Source organism: Elephantulus edwardii, unplaced genomic scaffold (genome assembly GCF_000299155.1).
Source record: "Elephantulus edwardii isolate Elephantulus edwardi_28Jun2011 unplaced genomic scaffold, EleEdw1.0 scaffold00065, whole genome shotgun sequence".
NCBI classification, from domain to species: domain Eukaryota; kingdom Metazoa; phylum Chordata; class Mammalia; order Macroscelidea; family Macroscelididae; genus Elephantulus; species Elephantulus edwardii.
In genome coordinates, this window is record NW_006399815.1 from 7,008,754 (window position 1) to 7,027,516 (window position 18,763).

The 18,763-nt window shown below is 36.7% G+C and overlaps 1 protein-coding gene across 2 annotated transcripts in view; it reads right to left on the bottom strand.

Annotated features, from left to right (window-relative positions):
* The window catches only part of TMEM117 (transmembrane protein 117), an 841,252-nt gene that overhangs the window by 440,764 nt on the left and 381,725 nt on the right, over window positions 1–18,763 (bottom strand). Inside the window, exon 3 of one of the 2 annotated variants that reach the window (XM_006888182.1) lies at window positions 1,010–1,109. The exons of the other annotated variant lie outside the window; for it this stretch is intronic. Within the exon in view, the coding sequence (XP_006888244.1) occupies window positions 1,010–1,109 (100 nt within the window). The remainder of the gene's footprint in view (window positions 1–1,009; window positions 1,110–18,763) is intronic. 2 annotated transcript variants of the gene reach the window in all.

An 18,763-nucleotide genomic window follows, 5' to 3' on the forward strand; every position in this document is an offset into this window, starting at 1 on the left:
TTTGTACTTATTTGAGCCTCTTCCAGAATGCTCACAGTAGTAGTAGTCAAGATGTAACGGGTTCCTAGTCCCTGGAAACACCTGTTCTGCCTAAGAAACAGCTAGCAATAGAAATAGCAGGGACCCTGTTGTAACAAGCTATCCACTGTATCTAGGACACATCTGTAGGGACATGGTTTGGACAGGCATCAACTGTTTTTTCAAAGGTCTTCTGACACCTTTATCCTCATTTCAAGCACATGGAATGATAACATTAACTGAGGCTAATGACATGTCAATGAAATTATAGAGTTTTCAGTCTTTATAGGAATTGTATTCTTTTCACTCTCAGATTATTTGATACATTAAACGACCTGGAGTATTTCATTTGGTTAGCAAATGGTTAAAACAGAAATTAGTCCTTTGACAAATGAGTTTAAGATATTATAGAAAAGATAATTGTTTCAAGCAAATGATAATTATTTCTAATAATTAGTTTAATTATTAATAGTAAATGAGTTTTAAACAGGCAGCTTTTAGAACAATTATTTGCCATGAAATTGGTAGGTTTAAGGAGGAAAACAAATGTATAAAATTATTTTTAAAGTTCTTAAAGATGTTTCGTATGATGTAAAAGACCATACAAGAGAGACTAAATAATATTCTTTACTTGAAAATTGTACATATCTAAAACAATCTTTGAAGAATTATTTAGATTTTCACAGGGAAGACTTCCTAATTAATTTTTGGTATGTATTGTTTGTGTGCCTACACATATTTATATAGAGAGAAATGTATATTTCTAAATAAATATATCCCTGTGGTAAAGCATTATTAATACACCAATTACATTACTATTATTTCCCTGGATATCATAGATACTATATAAAATATTTGGATTTGACTATGTTCATAAATTTGTTGCCCTGGAAAGAAGAGTATTTATTTTATTCCAAGAACCATGAGCACAGTATGAATATGTCCTCCAACTGGTGTTTGTTGGAAAGGGGTGAAGTTAAAATTTTCTTACCATCCAAGCCGTGACAAAGTCCCCCATCCAGGTCCCTACTGCAGCTAATTTCATGAAACTTTCATTTCGGATGCCCATATAGTCAGTAATGATATATGCTCTGTGGAAACAAACACACAAAACATTGTCCAGACTCAGAGAGCCATACAATCAAAGGCTTCCAATTCAGCAACATGCAGAGGAACTTCTCACCTTCTCAACAAGCTTTTCTTGCTTTGTCTCACCACATATGCTTACAAATCTGAAAGCCAAAGAAGAGCTCTGAGGGTGTCTGGGCAGTTTCAATTAGATTTGAAGATTGGATGTAGCTACACCAATTACCATTTGTGTTTCTTTTTTGAGCTGTAAGACTGACAATAGCTTTTAGAAAATCAAACAGAAATACTCAGCAAAGGCTTCATTTCATGCTTGCTCAAGTATGAGCAGAGTGGAAACATTTTGTGAATTAGAGTAACTTGAAAGGGAAGATAAGAACTTTCCTTCAGTTCTGTCAAGTCAAAACTATAAAAAGTACTGAGACTATGTTTAAGATATAATGTCTACCTTGAATATTGTTCAGAATAACATCAAGATTTGAGGGAAAGAAATCCACAAGGAAACAATATAAAATGTCAAATATTACTTGGATAGCAATAACTGAAAATTTTCACTCAACGCTTTGTTCTTTTTCTCAGATTTTCCTTGTTCTAACACCAACACATATTCTTCACAGCTCAGAGAGAGATTCAGACTTTCAGTCTTGGATTTAAAATTTGCTATTAAATGCCAGTTACATGATTAACCTTATTGTTTACAAATAATTTTCATTTTTTCATATGATACTTAAAAATCCATGAGCTTCCCATCTGATGTTTTTTGTTGAGGTTTTTTTGGTTTTGTGTTTAGTTTTGTTTTTTTTTTATCTGAGAAAGATCATACCTTAGCTAGATCATCTAACTTCGCCAGTACCATATAATTAAAGAATAGTGCTTAGGAAGTCTATTTGTCTCTGTGTGTCTCATTTTTTTTTACTCTAAATTTTACTTTCATTTTGTTCTTTTTCTTAGACATAATTTGGAGTATGAAATGTATTATTTCTAGATTAGTTTTAAAACAACATGATAGTGATATTTCTATTGCTTATCTACTGAAACTATGGAGAAGCACACAAAGTTACGGGGATAGAAACCATTGCTAATTCATTTTTGTCTGGCTCCAAAGTCAACACTCTTAGCACCAGTAGCCAGGAAATTAAAAGACGTATTTCAATGGGAAAGTCTGCTGTTAGGGACCTCTCCAAAGTACTGAAGAGCAATGGTGTCTCTCTGGAGTCTAAGGTGCCTCTGATACAGGACATGGTCTTTGCAATCACTTGTTATACATCAGAGAGTTGGACAATGACTAGGGGAGATAGAGGAGAATTCATGCCTTTGAGCTATGGTGCTGGAGAAGAGTATTGAATGTACCATGGACTGCTAGGAAAACAAACAGATTCATCCTGGAGAGGGTTAAACTGAGTGGCTCCTTGGAGGCAAGGATTCTGAGGCTCTGTCCGACATACTTTGGACATGTTGTATGGAGGGACAGGTCTTCATCCCTGAAGCAAAAGGCATTTAATGATTACTAAATTTCGTGTTAATGTTGCTGTTGTTGAGTGCCATTGAGTCAATAACTCACGGTGACACTATTAACAATGAATCTGAACATCTCATGCCCTAAACTGTGTCATCCTTATCTTCTCTAAAATACATGATCCCACTGTTTCAGTAACTGTATCAATCATACTGTTTGAGCGTCATCCCCTCATTTGCTGACACTTTACCAAGAACTGAGCAACATGTCCAAAGAATGTGAGACAAAGTTTCACTATCCTTGCTTCCATGCACCACCCTGACTACACCTTTTTCAAAACATCTGCTCCAAAAACACATTTCAAAGGCATCAATTCTTTTTTTGTCATCCTTATACATTGTCCAACTTTCAGATACATAGCAAGTAAACGAGATGATTTGTGGTTTAGATCAGGTGCAGTTTAGTGTTCAAACTGACATCACTGCTCTTCAGAACTTTGGAGAGGTCTCCAACAGTAGACTTTCCCCATTGCAAATCATCTTTTGACTTCCTGGTGCTAATGTCAAGGGTTCTTCTCTGAGAGGCAAAGGGAAGAAATCAGGAAATTGAGGAACTTATAAGAAGATTTCAAAGGGAAGCTCAAGAAGACAAAGTATTACATTGATATGTGCAAAGTGAAGTCAGAATGTCAAAAGGAATGAACTCACTCAGAATTTCTTAAGCTGAAGAAACTTAAAACAAAGTTAAGCCTTGAGGTGCAATATTTAAAGATGCTATGAACAGAATACTGAATGATCTAGGAAGCATTAAAAGGTGATGGAAGGAGAACACAGAGTTACTGTACCAAAAAGAATTGGCTGACACAGAAGAATTTAATGAAACAACTTAGGAACAAGAGGCAATGTTGATGAAAGAGGAAGTACTAGCTGTTCTGAAGTAAGTGGCAAAAAACAAAGCCCCAGGAATTGACAGAAAACCAGTTAACATATTTCAGCAAACAATGTAGCCCTGGATGTGCTCACCATGTTGTGCCAGGAAATATAGAGAACAACTTGCTAGCCAACAGACAGGAAGAATTCCATATTTATTCCTATTCCAAAAAGAGGTTATACAACAGAGTGTGGAAATGATAGAACAATATCCAGAGTACTGAAGAGCAATGATGTCAGTCTAGAGACTAAGGTGTGTCTGATCCAGGCCATAGTCTTTGTTATTACTTTCTATGCATCGGAAAGCTGGACAATGATTAGGGATGATAGAAAGAGAATTGATACCTTTGAGCTGTGGTGCTGGAGTATTGAATATACCATGGATTGCCAGGAGAACAGATAGGTTCTTCCTGGAGAGGGTGAAACCAGGCTGCTCCTTGGAGGCAAGGATTCTGAAATTTCACCTGAAATACTTTAGGCATGTTGCAAGGAGGGACCAGTCCTTAGAAAGGAACTTCATGCTTGGAAGGGTAGAGGGACAGCACAAGAGAGAAAGACCCTTGATTGATTCAATGACTGGGGTAATGAGGGTAGGTGTATCAGAAACAATAAGGTTGGCACAGGATAGGGCAAGTGTCAGGGCTTTACACAGAGTCGCTATAAGTTACAAGTGACTCGATGGCACGTAACAACAATAGCATCACTAATATCACACAGAAACAAAATCTTGTTGAAGATCATCCAAAAACTGGAACAATATACTGACAGAGAACTACCAGAAATACAAGCTGGGTTTAGAAGAGGTCAAGGCACTAGAGACATTATCAGCATTGCCAGATATACCTGGCTAAAAGCGGAGAGTATCAGAGGAATGAATATCTATCTATCTGTGTTTCATTGACTATGCAAAGACATTTGACTGTGTGGATCACAACAAATTGTGGCCAACCTTGAGAAGAATGGGAATCCCAGAACACTTGATTTTGCTTATGTGAAACCTGTATTTGGATCAGGAAGCAATCATTAGAACAGAGCAAGAAATACTGCATGGTTCAAAATCAGAAACAGAATGTGTCAAGGATATGTCCTGTGTCCATACCTTCCCAATATATTTGCATAACAGACCATTCAGGAGGCCAGATTTTATGAGGAGAAATATGGCATCAGAATTGGAGGAAGATTAATCAACAATCTGTGTTATTCAGATGACACAACTTTACTTGACAAAACTGAAGAGGGCCTGAAGGGTTTGCTTCAGAAGGCCAACGACTATAGTCTCCAATAGGGACTAAAGCTCAAAATCAAGAAAACAAGATTCTCACCACTGGACCAATTTGAAGCATCATGATAGACAGAGAGGAAACTGACAGATCGTTAGCAATTTCAGCTTTCTTGGCTCCTCAAACAACACTCTTTGCACCAGCAGTCAGGAAATCAAAAGACGAACTACATTAGGAAAATCTGATGTTAGCTACCTCTCCAGAATGCTGAAGAACAAAAACATCAGTCTAGAGACTAAGGTGCAACTGATCCAGGTCATGGTCTTCATAATCACTTGCTATGCATCAAAGAGCTGGACAATGACCATGGATAACAGAAGAATCAATGTCTTTGAGCTGGAGGAGTATTGAGTGTTCCAAGGTCTGCCAGGAGAATAAACAGGTTTATCCTGGAGACGGTGAAGGAAGCAAGGATTTTAAAGCTTCACCTCACATACTTTGGACATGTTGCATGGAAGGATCAGTCCTGGAAAGGGCATCATGCTTGGAAGGATGGAAGCATGGAGCAGAAGAGAAAGACCCTGGATGAGACAAATTGACACAGTGACAAGAACAATGAAGGCAGGTGTGTCAGAGTCAGTGAAACTGGCTCAGGATAGGGCAGGGTTCGGAGCTATTGTACTTAGGGTCACTAGGAGTCACAGCAACTTGATAGCACATAACAACAATAGTGTCAAGGGTGTTGATTGTTGGTCCAAGCATGATGAAGTCATTTTAAATTTCTCTCTTCTCCATTATCCTGATGCTGCTTACTGGTCTGCTGGTGAAGATTTGTGTTATCTTGGTGTTAAGAAGTAATCCATATTGAAAGCTATAGTCTGATCCTCTGCAACACGCATTTCAAGTCCTCCTTACTTTCAGCAAGCAAGATCTTGTCATCTGCATAACGCAGTTTGTTGATGAGTGCAAAAATTTGAAACAAAGAAGAAAGTCTGGTAGCCATAAATTAGAATCTTCATGGTATGTTCCCAGTAGTGGGATAGCTGGGTCAAATGGTATTTCTATTTCCAAATTTTTGAGAAATTGCTAGATTGCCCTCCATAGTGACCCATATTACATTCCCACCAACAGCCAATAAGTGTTCTAATCTCTCCACAATCTTGCCAGCATTAGTAGTTCATTGTCCTCTTAAAATTTTCCTTTGTTGCTGAGTGAGATAATATCTCATAGTTGTTTGATTTACTTCTCTCTGGTTGCCAGGGATTTTGATGTTTGTTGGCCACCTTCTTTAACAACTGAAACACATGTATGCACATCTATGGTTACTATAACACTATTCACAATAGTCAAGAGATGGAAGCAGTCCAACTGCCCACCAACAAACAAGTGAATAGAAAAACTATGGTACATTCACATATCAAGTGTTAAGCAGCTCTGATAAATAATGAACTTGTAAAACATTACACAGCATGGATGAACCTGGAAGACATTACGCTGAGGGAAAAATCGTAGTCACAAAAGCACAAATGCTTTATAACTCCACTGTTATAAAATGGAACTGACATGAGAGTATGAGGGGAGAAGAGGAAAAGAGTAGAGAGATAATGAAAACTGTGTTGGAGCAGATGATGGCAAAGACTGAAAGGAATGTATGATTACGCATTATATGTATGACAGTCTGAAACAAGAGGCACATTACAAAGTGGACTCGGAAGGAACAGACACAACGAGGGAGGAAAATGTGCAATAGTGAAAGAATGAAAAACCAAACTTCTCTGCAAATTTTCATTAAAATCACAATTTTAAAAAAGTAAATTACAGACATGATGAAAGAAATGAGGCTGGAGGTCGAATGACTGAATTTTGCACAAAGATTCATGCAAATGTCTCTTTAAAAAAAAACACCACACAACCAATGGCTATACACATAGATCGTATATAATGGGCTTTAAAGAAATCAGACTGACTACATCTGTAGAAAGAATCCTTGGAGAAGCTCCTTATCAGGAGTCAAAACCAGGAGAGGCACTGAGTAGGGAACAGACTATCTATTACTCATGTGCAAGTTCAAATTCTAGCTGAAGATATAATAAAACAAGCCAATAAGAACCAAAATATAATCTTGAGTCTATTCACCCCCAAATTTAAAAAAAAACATCTGAAAAATAGGTTTGAGGTATTGAATACCAATGATCAAAAACCAGATGAGCTGTGGGATGACATCAAGGATATCATCCATGAAGAAAGTAAAAAATCATTACAAAAACAGAGGAAATTTGGAAGCACCACAGCTTCGGGAGCAGCCACAGGTCTGGCCTGGCTTGAGTGGCTCTAATCCCTCCCTCAGAAAACAGTCGTAGTCACTTAGTCCTATTCTGTTGTAACCATGATCACCAACAGGTGTTGGAGGAATACAACATAGAGAAAGAGTTTGATAAGAAGTACAACTCCATTTGGCACTGCATCATGGGGGGAAAACTTTGGTATTTATGTGGCACATGAAACTAAGCATCTCATCTACTTCTACCTGGGCCAAATGTTCAAATCTGGTTAAAGCATGGACTATACCCACACACACTCCCAGTGGTCCATCCAAAACCAAAGATTACAGCCTAAATTCCAAATAACAGAAACGGAAGACTTCAGCCTTGCTAAAACACCTATATCTTTGAATCTTCTTTGTGTTGTTTTGTAGAGAGTCTCACTCCGTATCAGTTTAGTGTGGTTATAAAGCAATTAGCAAATTAAAAACCAAACAAACACACCAGGAGAGAAAGAAAATGCATGAAAAGACTCTGAGAATTGCAGTAGAATATAGAGAATCCAAAACAAAGGGAAGAATTGCTGAAGTAAAAGAGATAAACAGAAGATATCAAAGTGCAAAATGAGAAGTCAAAGTATTATGAAAGAATGTGCAAAGAACTGGTGTTAGAAAGCCCAAAAGGGAAGAACTCACTTGATATTTCTCAAGCCAAAAGAAATTTAAAAAAAAAATCAAACCTTAAGTTTTACCACTAAAAGATGCCAAAGGCAAAATCCTGAATAATGCAAGAAGCATCAAAAGAAGAAAGAGTTGGTAGACACAGTACCATTTGAGGAAGTAGAGTATGATCTAGAACCAATGGTGATAAAGAAAAAAGTGTGAGCTGTATTAAAGGCATTACCAAAAAACAAGACCTCAAGAATTGATAGAATATCAATTGACATGTTTCAGCAAACATATGCAGCTCTTGCCATGCTCACTAAACTTTGTGTGGAAATTTGGAGGAAAGCCACCTTCTCAAACGAGTAGAAGAGATCCATATTTGTTCCCATTCCCAAAATCGTGGTCCAACAGAATGTGAAAATCATCTAACAATATCATTATTACATGCAAGTAAAATCTTGCTGAAGATCATTAAAAAAATGGCTTGATCAGTACATTGACAGAGAACTGCGAGAAATTCATTCTAGGCTTATGAGAAGCTATGGCACAAGGGATATTACTGCTGATGCTACATTGGCTGGAAACAGAATATCTGAAGGTTGTCGATTTGTATTACACAGACTATGCAAAGGCATCTGACGGTGTGTGTCATGACAAATTATGGCTGACATTGAGAAGAATGGAAATCCCAGAACAATTAATTATGCACATGTGAAATCTGTACCTAGATCAAGAAAAAGTGGTTCAAACAGCAAGGGAACACTGTATGGTTTAAAATCAGGAAAGGTGTGTTATCCATACCTATTCAATCTGTATGCAGAACAACACAGATAAGATAGCACAATTTATGGAATGACAAATGTATGTTAAATCCATTTACCAAATTTAGAGTGATATATTAAGGTTAGTAGCTACTTGTGCAGTTTTTACTTTGGACCAATAGGAAGAAAAACTAAAAATATGCAGAATACTCATAAAAACTTTGTTACTAGTTCATTAATTTGCATTTATATTAGCATTTCAATATTTCCTATTCCTGCTGTAAAGGACAAAGTATGCATATATTTATATCAGCAATTTTACCAATTTAAATATCACAGTGAACCCTATAAAAGTGAAATATTGGAGCTTCGTACCTAGTAGTTTTGAGAAGTGTGTTATTTTCCAGGAGGCACAGTAAAGGTTTTTTATAAAAAAAAAAAAAATCAAACCAAATTTCACTGTCATTAATTCCAACTGATAGTGACCCTCTATCAGGTGTCTGACGCTGTAAATCTATTTTTTTGCTTGATTTTGTTGTTGGTGGTGTGTACCATTAAGTCAGATCTGATTGGCACGGGAGGAGATTGCCCCTCCTTCTCCAGCGGAGCATCTGGCTGATGTTGTAAATCTTAATGGAGACAATTCACAACTATTCTTCTGCAGAGCTTCTGGTAGATTCAAACCACTAGAGGCATATGGCCTTTTGGTAAGCAGTGCAAGATACTAGAGATTATATCATCTAACCTTTTAATTAAAGTTTTAGTTTTATATGTTATTTCAACTACTCATAGATTGTTTGTCTGCTTTCTGGTTTTGCTGGTTATTTCCGCTATGCATAGTTCTATCAATCTTTCAGGTAAATATTGACCATGATACAGCCTCTCTGCTCTAAAGATCCTAAATGAATACTTTTCTTTCAAGCTGTATCGTAAGTCTTTCATTTTTCCTGATATCTCAAGCTTACCTATCAAATCAATAGCAAATATGTAGAAAATACAGTATATGCAATCTGAGAAAAGATCATATTTAGCAAAGGAGCCTGAGGACATGAGTTACAAGGCTATTATACCTAGTTAAAGTTATATACTCAATGGTCATAACATAAACAGACTCTTAACAGTGGCTAAACAGTACAAAAAAAAAAAAACCAACAACAAACTATACTATAAGGAATTGACACAACAAGTTAGAATCTTGAACACTAACAACCAAAGTTCCACTTCACTTGAGTGTATTACTTAAACATAAGTGGATGCTGTCAAAGCCAGGTGATTTAGGGGGTTGAGTCGTTCCAGAAGTTGAAATAGATGACAGTAAATATAGATCACCAAACCAATATGGGTTCATGCTTCAGTGAAAATCCATCTGTGGCTAGCTGGATTCATAATGGCACAGCTGTCTCGTGTAGCCATGTACTGGCAGAATAAACAAGACTGGGGGCTTTCTACACAAGCAAATTATTACAGAGTTGACTTATGTGAGCATCAGCCTTTATTAACATAAAACAAGAAATCTAAATATTCTGAAGTCATTGGGTGGAAAGATACCACTGCCAAATTGCAGAAATTAAATTTAGATTCAATACATTAATATTTTACCAATCCATGTCTATAAATACAAATTGTAATTCATTACTTTAGTCAATATTCCAAACCTAAATAGCTATATTTTTATAATTTTTGTTAAAATTTCTTCCACAGATGTAGTCAATCTGATTCCTATGCATACCATCAGGTAAGTCCATGTGTATAACCTGCGTTTGTGTCTCTTATAAAATGTATTTGCAATGTCAGGAAATCAAAAAGCATATCGCGATGGGAAAGTCTGCTGTTAGGGACCTCTCTAAAGTACTCAGGAGCAACAGTGTCTCTCTGGAGACTAAGGTGCGCCTGATACAGGTCATGGTATTTGCAATCGCTTGTTATGCATCAGAGAGTTGGACAAGGACTAGGGAGGACAGAAGGAGAGTGGATGCTTTTGAGCTATGGTGCTGGAGAAGGGTACTGAATGTACCCTGGACTGCCAGGAAAACAAACAGATCCATCTTGGAGAGGATTAAACCAAGCTACTCCTTGGAGGCAAGGATTCTGGGGCTTCGTCTGACATACTTTGGACATGTTGCCAGGAGGGACGGGTCCTTGGAGAGGGACATCATGCTTGGGAGGGTTGAGGGACAACGCAGGAGGGGAAGACCCTCTATGAGATGGATTGATTCGGTGACTGGGGCACTCAGGATGGGTGTGTCAGAGGCGGTGCGTTTGGCGCAGGATAGAGCAGGTTTTAGGGCTGTTGTGCATAGGGTTGCTATGAGTCGGAAACGACTTGACGGCACATAACAACAACAACAACAATTAAAATTTCTATTTTTTACTTTGAAAGAAACTGATGATGCTGAATATATGTAAAAACATCCTTCAGGCAAGCCATGGAGTATGAAGCTATGGTGAAAGGGACACTGTAATGCTGAAGATAATTGTTGGAAGCAGGCTAAATTCACTGTTGTGGAGCTGATTCTGCCTCATGACAACATGCCATCAGGTCACCAAGGCTGAATCCATACAGTGGGAGACAGTATTTCCTTCTCCCATAGAATGTCTTCTTGTTGTTGTGTATCTTTGAGTCAGAACTGAGTCATAACCAACCCGACAGTAAATTTTCAGAGTCAGTAAATCACACAGGAGGAGCTTACCCTCCTTTCTCCCACAGAGTATGTGATGGATTCAAACTGTGTAGCTTTGCTTTGGCAGTGCAATTCCTTACTGGTTCAATCAACAGGTTACCCACCACACTTACCATCAGTAGACTGTTGTTGTTGTTGTTGTTGTTGTGTACTATCGAGTCTGAATCAACTCAAAGCTGACCTTTTGGTGGGTTTTCACAGGCAGTTGGTTGCATGGATATTTCTCATCTTTGTTTTCAGCGGGTGGATTTGAATCACATGCCTTCACGTTGGCAGCACAGCTCCTTGCTGCTAAGCTACCAGAGCACCATAGAAGTAGACTGTTGTATACCATCAAATTGGAACTGACCCATAGCTCACCCTCCAGTAGATATTCAGAGGCAGCTAATCACAGGGGAGGAGACTTCACATCCTTCTCCCACAGAATAGCTGGTGGATTTGAACCACATATCTTTGATATTGCAGCACAGCGTCTTACCACTAGGCTAATTATGATGATTAAAATTGTATCCATAATTAACAGTGCTCACTGACAAGATGCTAACTAAAATTTCCCAATATTAATCTTCAATTTTTCTTAGAATTTCTTTACATAAGGTACTGGATATAGAGATTATAAATAGAGCTGAGTAGATCAAGGGAGAGAACACATGATATTCACCAAGTCAGATGAACTCTTTGCCTGTCTATAGTATGTTGTAATAGAAATAATTGCTTAAATTAAGTAGTCAATTGATTTATGTAAGAAGAGTATTTATATCATCTGATACCAGTGCCAAACTAGAAAGAAGATTAAAAAAACAGAAGTAAAAATAAGGATTTTTCATATAAGATAAACTAAAAGAAGGCATCAGAGACAAAATGTGAGCCTTGCAATCATGATGCACTAACCCATTTGGTGGCCTAGTGGTAGGGAGTTGTGCTGACAGCCCAAAGGTATGCAGTTCAAATCAGCCAGCTACTCTGTGGGGGAAAGATGGGCAGCCTCCTTATATACAATTTACTGCCTCTGAAAACCTATTGGAAGATAAGCTATGGGTTAGTTCTGACTTGACAGTACACCGCAACAACAACCCATTCAAATAGAAAATCACTGTATCATTTTTACTGCCTCTTCTAGAATGAAAGGCTAAAGACCAGAATCTAATAAAATTAAAATGAAATATGCACCCTTTACTTTCAATGATAACATGCTGTACATTTATCTACTTCAATTATTAGTGGGTTGACTAATAGTAGGGAAAATGTGCTGTAGAGTTTTTTTCATGGTCTCTTCTGAATCCTATCATTTGTAAAGGAATTCTTTTAAATGAGACAAGATATCAATACATAATTTAGTACACCAATTTGCTGATATACACAAGCTACAAAGTCAAATACATTTATTTTATCTGAGTAAAGAAAGAAAATTTATTTCATCACCCTTCAAATAGACCCTGTCAAACTATATTTGTTATTTGTCCTTTAAAGTCCAATTTTAGAAAATACAAGGTTAAAAAACAATATAACCTCAAAATGCATTTAAAGTTATAGAATTGTTATGGCTGTACACCAAATTTCTTCCTTAGTGTGGTTTTTTCTTACATTCATAAACACTTCAGTAATATATAATATAACTGGATATCTAGAATGATTTTTCTTCTACTAATAATGAATAAAACAAACAGAACCAAGGAATATTTTATGTTTCTTCCGGAAAGTAACTGGTAAAATAATAAAAAAAGAAAATGTCACAAAAATCTCGAGTTTATTGCCAAATCACTCTCACTCAACACTGCTGTCAAGTCAATAACTGACCCTTCTGTGGCTTTTCAGAGGTTGTGAATTGAGCAGAAGATTGCCCATCTTTCTTCCACAGAGCAAAAGTAGGATTCAAGCTGCTAGCTTTTGGATTAGCAGTGCACCCCTCTACCCACTAACTCTGAAAGAAATCTATAGAGTCACAAATTACTTAAAAGTCATTTTAACACAGATTCAATCACAGCTGCAGTGGCTTAGGGGTAAGGATTTGCACCAATCCAAAAGCACTAGGAATGAACCCACCAGCTGTTCTGCAGGAGAAACATGGGCTCTCTCGTCATATGATGTTTGCCTCCTCTGGAAAGCACTGAAGGATCAGCTATGAGTCAGTCCCAACTCCACAGTATATCACACAAATAACAATAGTGTTCAATGTGTTTCTATTTATTCAGAAAAAAAATTCATAAATTCCCAATAACCTATATTAATGTAAAATGAATTTTGATGTAGGAAGAGAGCAGAGATAATTTTCTCAATCAAAAGTCCTTTCCCCATGAGATTTTATAATAGATGAATATCTGCCTTATTTCAATGTATTTATTCAATAAACAAATATATATTGAGCTCTCATTGTACTGTTAGATCATTCGTTACCTGTTTGTAAATTCTTAATTTTTAGGAAAATAGTGTGTCAGGAGAAGATAATAGGAATTGGATTAAATATACATCACTGAATAGAGAAGTGAAGAAAAGAAACCTTAAAGGAGAGCCCTTTAAATAACTTTGTTAATGATGTAACAATGACTTGGAGTTGCAGACCCTGGATGCTAAAGCGTCTTCCAGATGTTTCATGTTATTCAGATGTTAAAAAGTATGAGCTCTTTAGCCATCTTCTTGCCTGAGGCAAAGTCCAATAGTCTCTTTCGCCCAATAATGTTTAATAACTAACAAATGCCCTTTAAATTAGAAATGAGATGGCACTTATTGATATGTATACATAAATTTTATATTTTGATCTAATAATAAACAACTTATGTTCTGCTTTTCAATGCATATTTCACAAACCGCACCATGCAACCACATAAGAAAGGAAAAAATGTAGTAAATGTACATTTTCACAAACTTTGTGAGTATTCTGCCTCATTAGATTTTTTTCTCCAAAAAATCCAATGAATTCTGATGAGAGCTTTGTGTGGTCAAGACTGGGATTCACAGCTACTATCACTGTTATTTTCCTTCTACTTATCATAAGGAAGTTCAGTAGATAGTGATGCTGAAGATTATTCCAAAGACACTATCACTCCTACTGATGTCCAACAAAGATCTTACTACTGCTTTTCATGCCTGTATTGTATTGCCAAAGCTCAAAGATGTGGCAAGGGGATTGGAGACACTACTGCCAAAACTCACACCAATGCTATTTAACAAGTCCTGAAATCATTTCCCTAATTTGAATTTCCTAAATTCACTGATCTTTTAGTTAGGAGTTGAGCACTTTTACCACTGAGCCATTAAGTCTCTTTTGATCAGCTATAATACTTGAAAATTTCTACCTGTTAAAATAGCCTATTGGTGCACACAGATTGTCTAATCACATTAATACTCAGTTCTAAATATGAACAAACTTCAGGGATTGTCATATATTTGATAAAAACTTATAGCAAGAAAAGAAAAAGCTCAAAATGAAAATTAGAAACTTTGAAGAAACAGAGCAGAAAACAGAGAAAAAGTTTGAGGACAGAACAAACACATCTTTAAGATATGTAAACTCAAAATCAATTTCTAGTATGTCTATGAAATATATATCTGAAATTATACTTACATAAAGCTTGACAGTGAAAACAACAGACAAGATAAAATGTGAGCCATATTTAAAAGTGATGACAATTTTTAAAAAACTCTTCTGCCTTTTGTTTCCACTATACACAGGTATATAGTTATAGAATATACACAAAACTATACATAAATATCTATTTACAAAGCTGTGTATGGTCATGGGCATGGCAATTAAAAGTAATATAATTTTCAAAAACAAACAGAACTGTAGACTAAAAGATGTCTTTAATAATAATAATAAAAGATTAAATCATGAGGAATACATAATATGCCTTCAAAACACATAAAAAAAATTGACAGTAAACTAACCATACAACTAAAGAATACACAATCTTTAAAGCAATAGAGAAGATTTAGAAACAGTGACTATAAATAAGGTCAGAAAGCAAGTGTCAGAACTTTTTAAATGATTGAGTGACAGAGAGAATATTCTTTGATGTTCATAGATCATCAAATGGACCCCAAGATCTTTAGAAAAAATAAGACTTAACTCTAAGATAATATTACCCAAAAAACCTACAGAAATCTGAGTGGGCAACAGAAAATACTTTGAACCAGAGCATAATAAAAGCACTGTGGGATATATCCTCAAATTTTTAAAATACTAGAAAATAAGTTCTACTAAAAGTTAAATAAATTAAGAAGCAAGAAAAATTTAAGAATAGTAAAATAAAGCCAAAGCTTAGAAAAGAAAAAAATAAAACTTAATCGAATGATTTGAAAAATAAACCTATAAAACGGCTGGAAACAGCACATCAGCAGAGAACTACCAGAAGTGCAGGCTGGGTTTAGAAGGGGTCGTAGCACTAGGGATATTGTAGCTAGTGTTAGATGGATCTTGGCTGAAAGCAAGGAATACCAGAAGAATGTATATCTGTGTTTCATTGACCATGCAAAGGCATTTCAGTGTGTGGACCATAACAAATTGTAGCTGACTCTGAGAAGAATGGGAATCCCAGAACACTTGATTGTGCTAATATGAAACCTATACTTGGACCAAGCAAGAGGCAGTCATCAGAACAAAGCAGGGAAACACTGCATGGTCCAAAATTGGGAAGGGCGACCAGGGATGTGTTCTATCTCCATACCTTTTCAACCTGTATGCAGAACAGATTATCTGGGAGGCTGGGCTCTATAAGGAGAAATGTGGGGTCAGGATTGGTGGAAGATCTATCAACATTCTGCGTTATGCAGATGACACAACCCTGCTTGCTGAAACTGAGGAGGACCTGAAGCACTTGCTGCAGAGGGTCAAGGACTGCAGCCTCCAATATGGATTGAGCTCAATGTCAAGAAGACAAAGATTCTCACCACTGGACCAATTGGCAGCATCAGGATAGATGGTAAAGCGATTGAGATTGTTCACCGCTTTAGTTTGCTTGGCTCCACAGTCAACACTCTTGGCACCAGTAGCCAGGAAATTAAAAGACATGTTGCGATGGGAAAGTCTGCAGTTAGGGACCTTTCCAAAGGACTGAAGAGCAATGGTGTCTCTCTGGAGGCTAGGGTGCATCTGATACAGGCCATGGTCTTTGTAATCACTTGTTATGCATCAGAGAGTTGGACAGCGACTAAGGCGGATCGAAGGAGAATTGTCTTTGAACTGTGGTGCTGGAGAAGAGTATTGAGGATACCATGGACTGCTAGGAAAACAAACAGACCCATCCTGGAGAGGGTTAACCCGGGCTGCTCCTTGAAGGCATGGGTTCTGAGGCTTTGTCTAACATATTTTGGACATATTGTAAGGAGGGACAGGTCCTTGGAGAGGGACATCATGCTTGGTAGGGTGGAGAGACCGCGCAGGAGGGGAAGGCCCTCTATGAAGTGGATTGATTCAGTGACTGGGGTAATCAGGATGCGTGTGTCAGAGACAGTGCAATTGGCACTGGACAGAGGAGAGTGAAGGGCTGTTGTACAGAGGGTTGCTATGAGCCGCAAGCGACTCGATAGCACATAACAACAACAAAATCAACAATAATGGGGGAAAAGTGAACAAAGGTGTATCTTTAAAAGTTATAAAATTAATCACTTCTGGCAAGGCTGATCAAAATATGAAGTGAAAAGACACAAATAACCTGTATGAGAAATGAAAAAGGTACGCTTATGAGTCTTCAGAGACAAACAGATAATAAAATTATTTTAAGATATTTTATGACAATGAAAATTATTATTATATAAAATTTATGAATTTTTTGAAAGATCATTTCTCTACCAAAATGTATGCAGAAATTAAGAGCAAATCTGAATAGATTTAATCATTCTGCTCACAAAATTGAATTTACTATTAGATACTTTCCCAAAAAAACCTCTAAGATGTGAACATGTGCATAACAAAAAATGTACAGGAATTTGTATAGTAGTATTATTTATAATGGTTCTAAATTGGAAACAATCAGAATAACTAACAGAAGAATGGAAAAATATGTTATAGAACAATCATATAATGGAGAATATTCAACCTTGAAAATGTACAAGCTACACTTTACAAAACCTGGCTGGGTCTCAGAAACTGTTACATAAAAGATGCCAGAAAAGAAAAAGAAAATATATTGTACAATTACAAACATATAAAATTCAGAAACTGGTAGCATTCAGAAAAGTATCATAAGTTGTAAAATCATAAAGAAACGTCTTCAAGTCCAGCACGACACATGGCAACTTTATGAACAAAAGGTCTGAAGCCCCTCTACAACTATTGGCATTTATCAAAGAGAGTTTCCAGAGGTATGTTATTTAGGAAGTGGATGCCACACCTGCTTCCAATTCAGTTGTATAGCAAGTAATTTAAAAGACCCTGACTTGATTGGTCTGTAAACAGATATCATTGCTACTTAGAATTTTGGAGAGGTCCTTTACCGCACATTTTTCTGAATGTAATACATTTTCTGATTTCTTAACTGCTGGAATCAAAGATTGTGAATTAAAAACTGTTGACAGTTTCAATCTATATTTCATATATCATGATATTTATTATCCAATGGTGAATATTTTTGTTTTCTTAATATTGAGATGTAATACATATAGAAGACTGTAGTCCTTTATCTTCAGCAGCAACTATGTCAAGTCCTCTTGACTTTAGGCAAGGAAAATTATGTCATCTGTATTATGCAGGTTGTTGATGAGTCTTCTGTGACCTAGAGGTAGGGAGTTGTCCTGCTAACCCAAAGATGATATCTTTTTGCTAGTATGAATCCATCAGTGGTTCTACAGGAGAATCATGAGCAACTTAAGGTGATTCATAGTCTTTAAAAACCCTCTGGAATGGTTGTACCATTTTACAATTCCACCAACCATATATAAGACTTCTTGTCTTGCCACATCCTCTTCAACATTTATTACTTGCTATTAAACTTTGCCACTGTTACTGGAGAGAGATGTTATCTCATTGTGGTTTTGATTTGCATCTCTTATTGCTGGTGATTTGGATCATTTCTTCATGTGTCTGATGGCCATTCAAATAACTTTATCTGTGAAAATTCTTTCCATTTCAATTTTGCCCGTTTTGTAATTGGGTTTTCAGTCTTTTTCTTGTGGAGGCTCAGAAGTATTTTGTAAACTTTTGTTCTGAGACTCTTGTCTGATATGGTATTGCCAAATTTTTTCCAGCTGGTAGGCTGGAATGCAGTTTGGTGCTTCGTAAAAAATGCTGATCCTAGAAATACCATGTGACCCAGCTATTCCACTGCTTGGATTACACCCTGAAAAAATGAGAACTGGAGCACAGAGACTTGTACACCAATGTTCATAGCAGCATTATTCACCATCGCAAGAACATGGAAACAGCCCAGATGTCCAACCACAATCAAATGGACTGAGAAATTATAGTACATTCATAGAACGGACTGCCACACACCATGCAGGAGCAACGATTTTGTAAATTATTACCTAACTTGGGATGGACTGGAGAATGTTATGCTGAGTGAACTAACTCAGTCCCACAAGGACAAACATTGTATAAAAATCATTATTGTAGAATGAGTATGAATGGTGTGGGGGAGGGCTGTGCTTAATCATGGAGTTGTACAATTTGGTGTGGGGGGTGAGGAAATATGAAAGAATCTGGTCTGATAAACAATGTATTTGAATTTTGTAAATAAATGAATATAAATA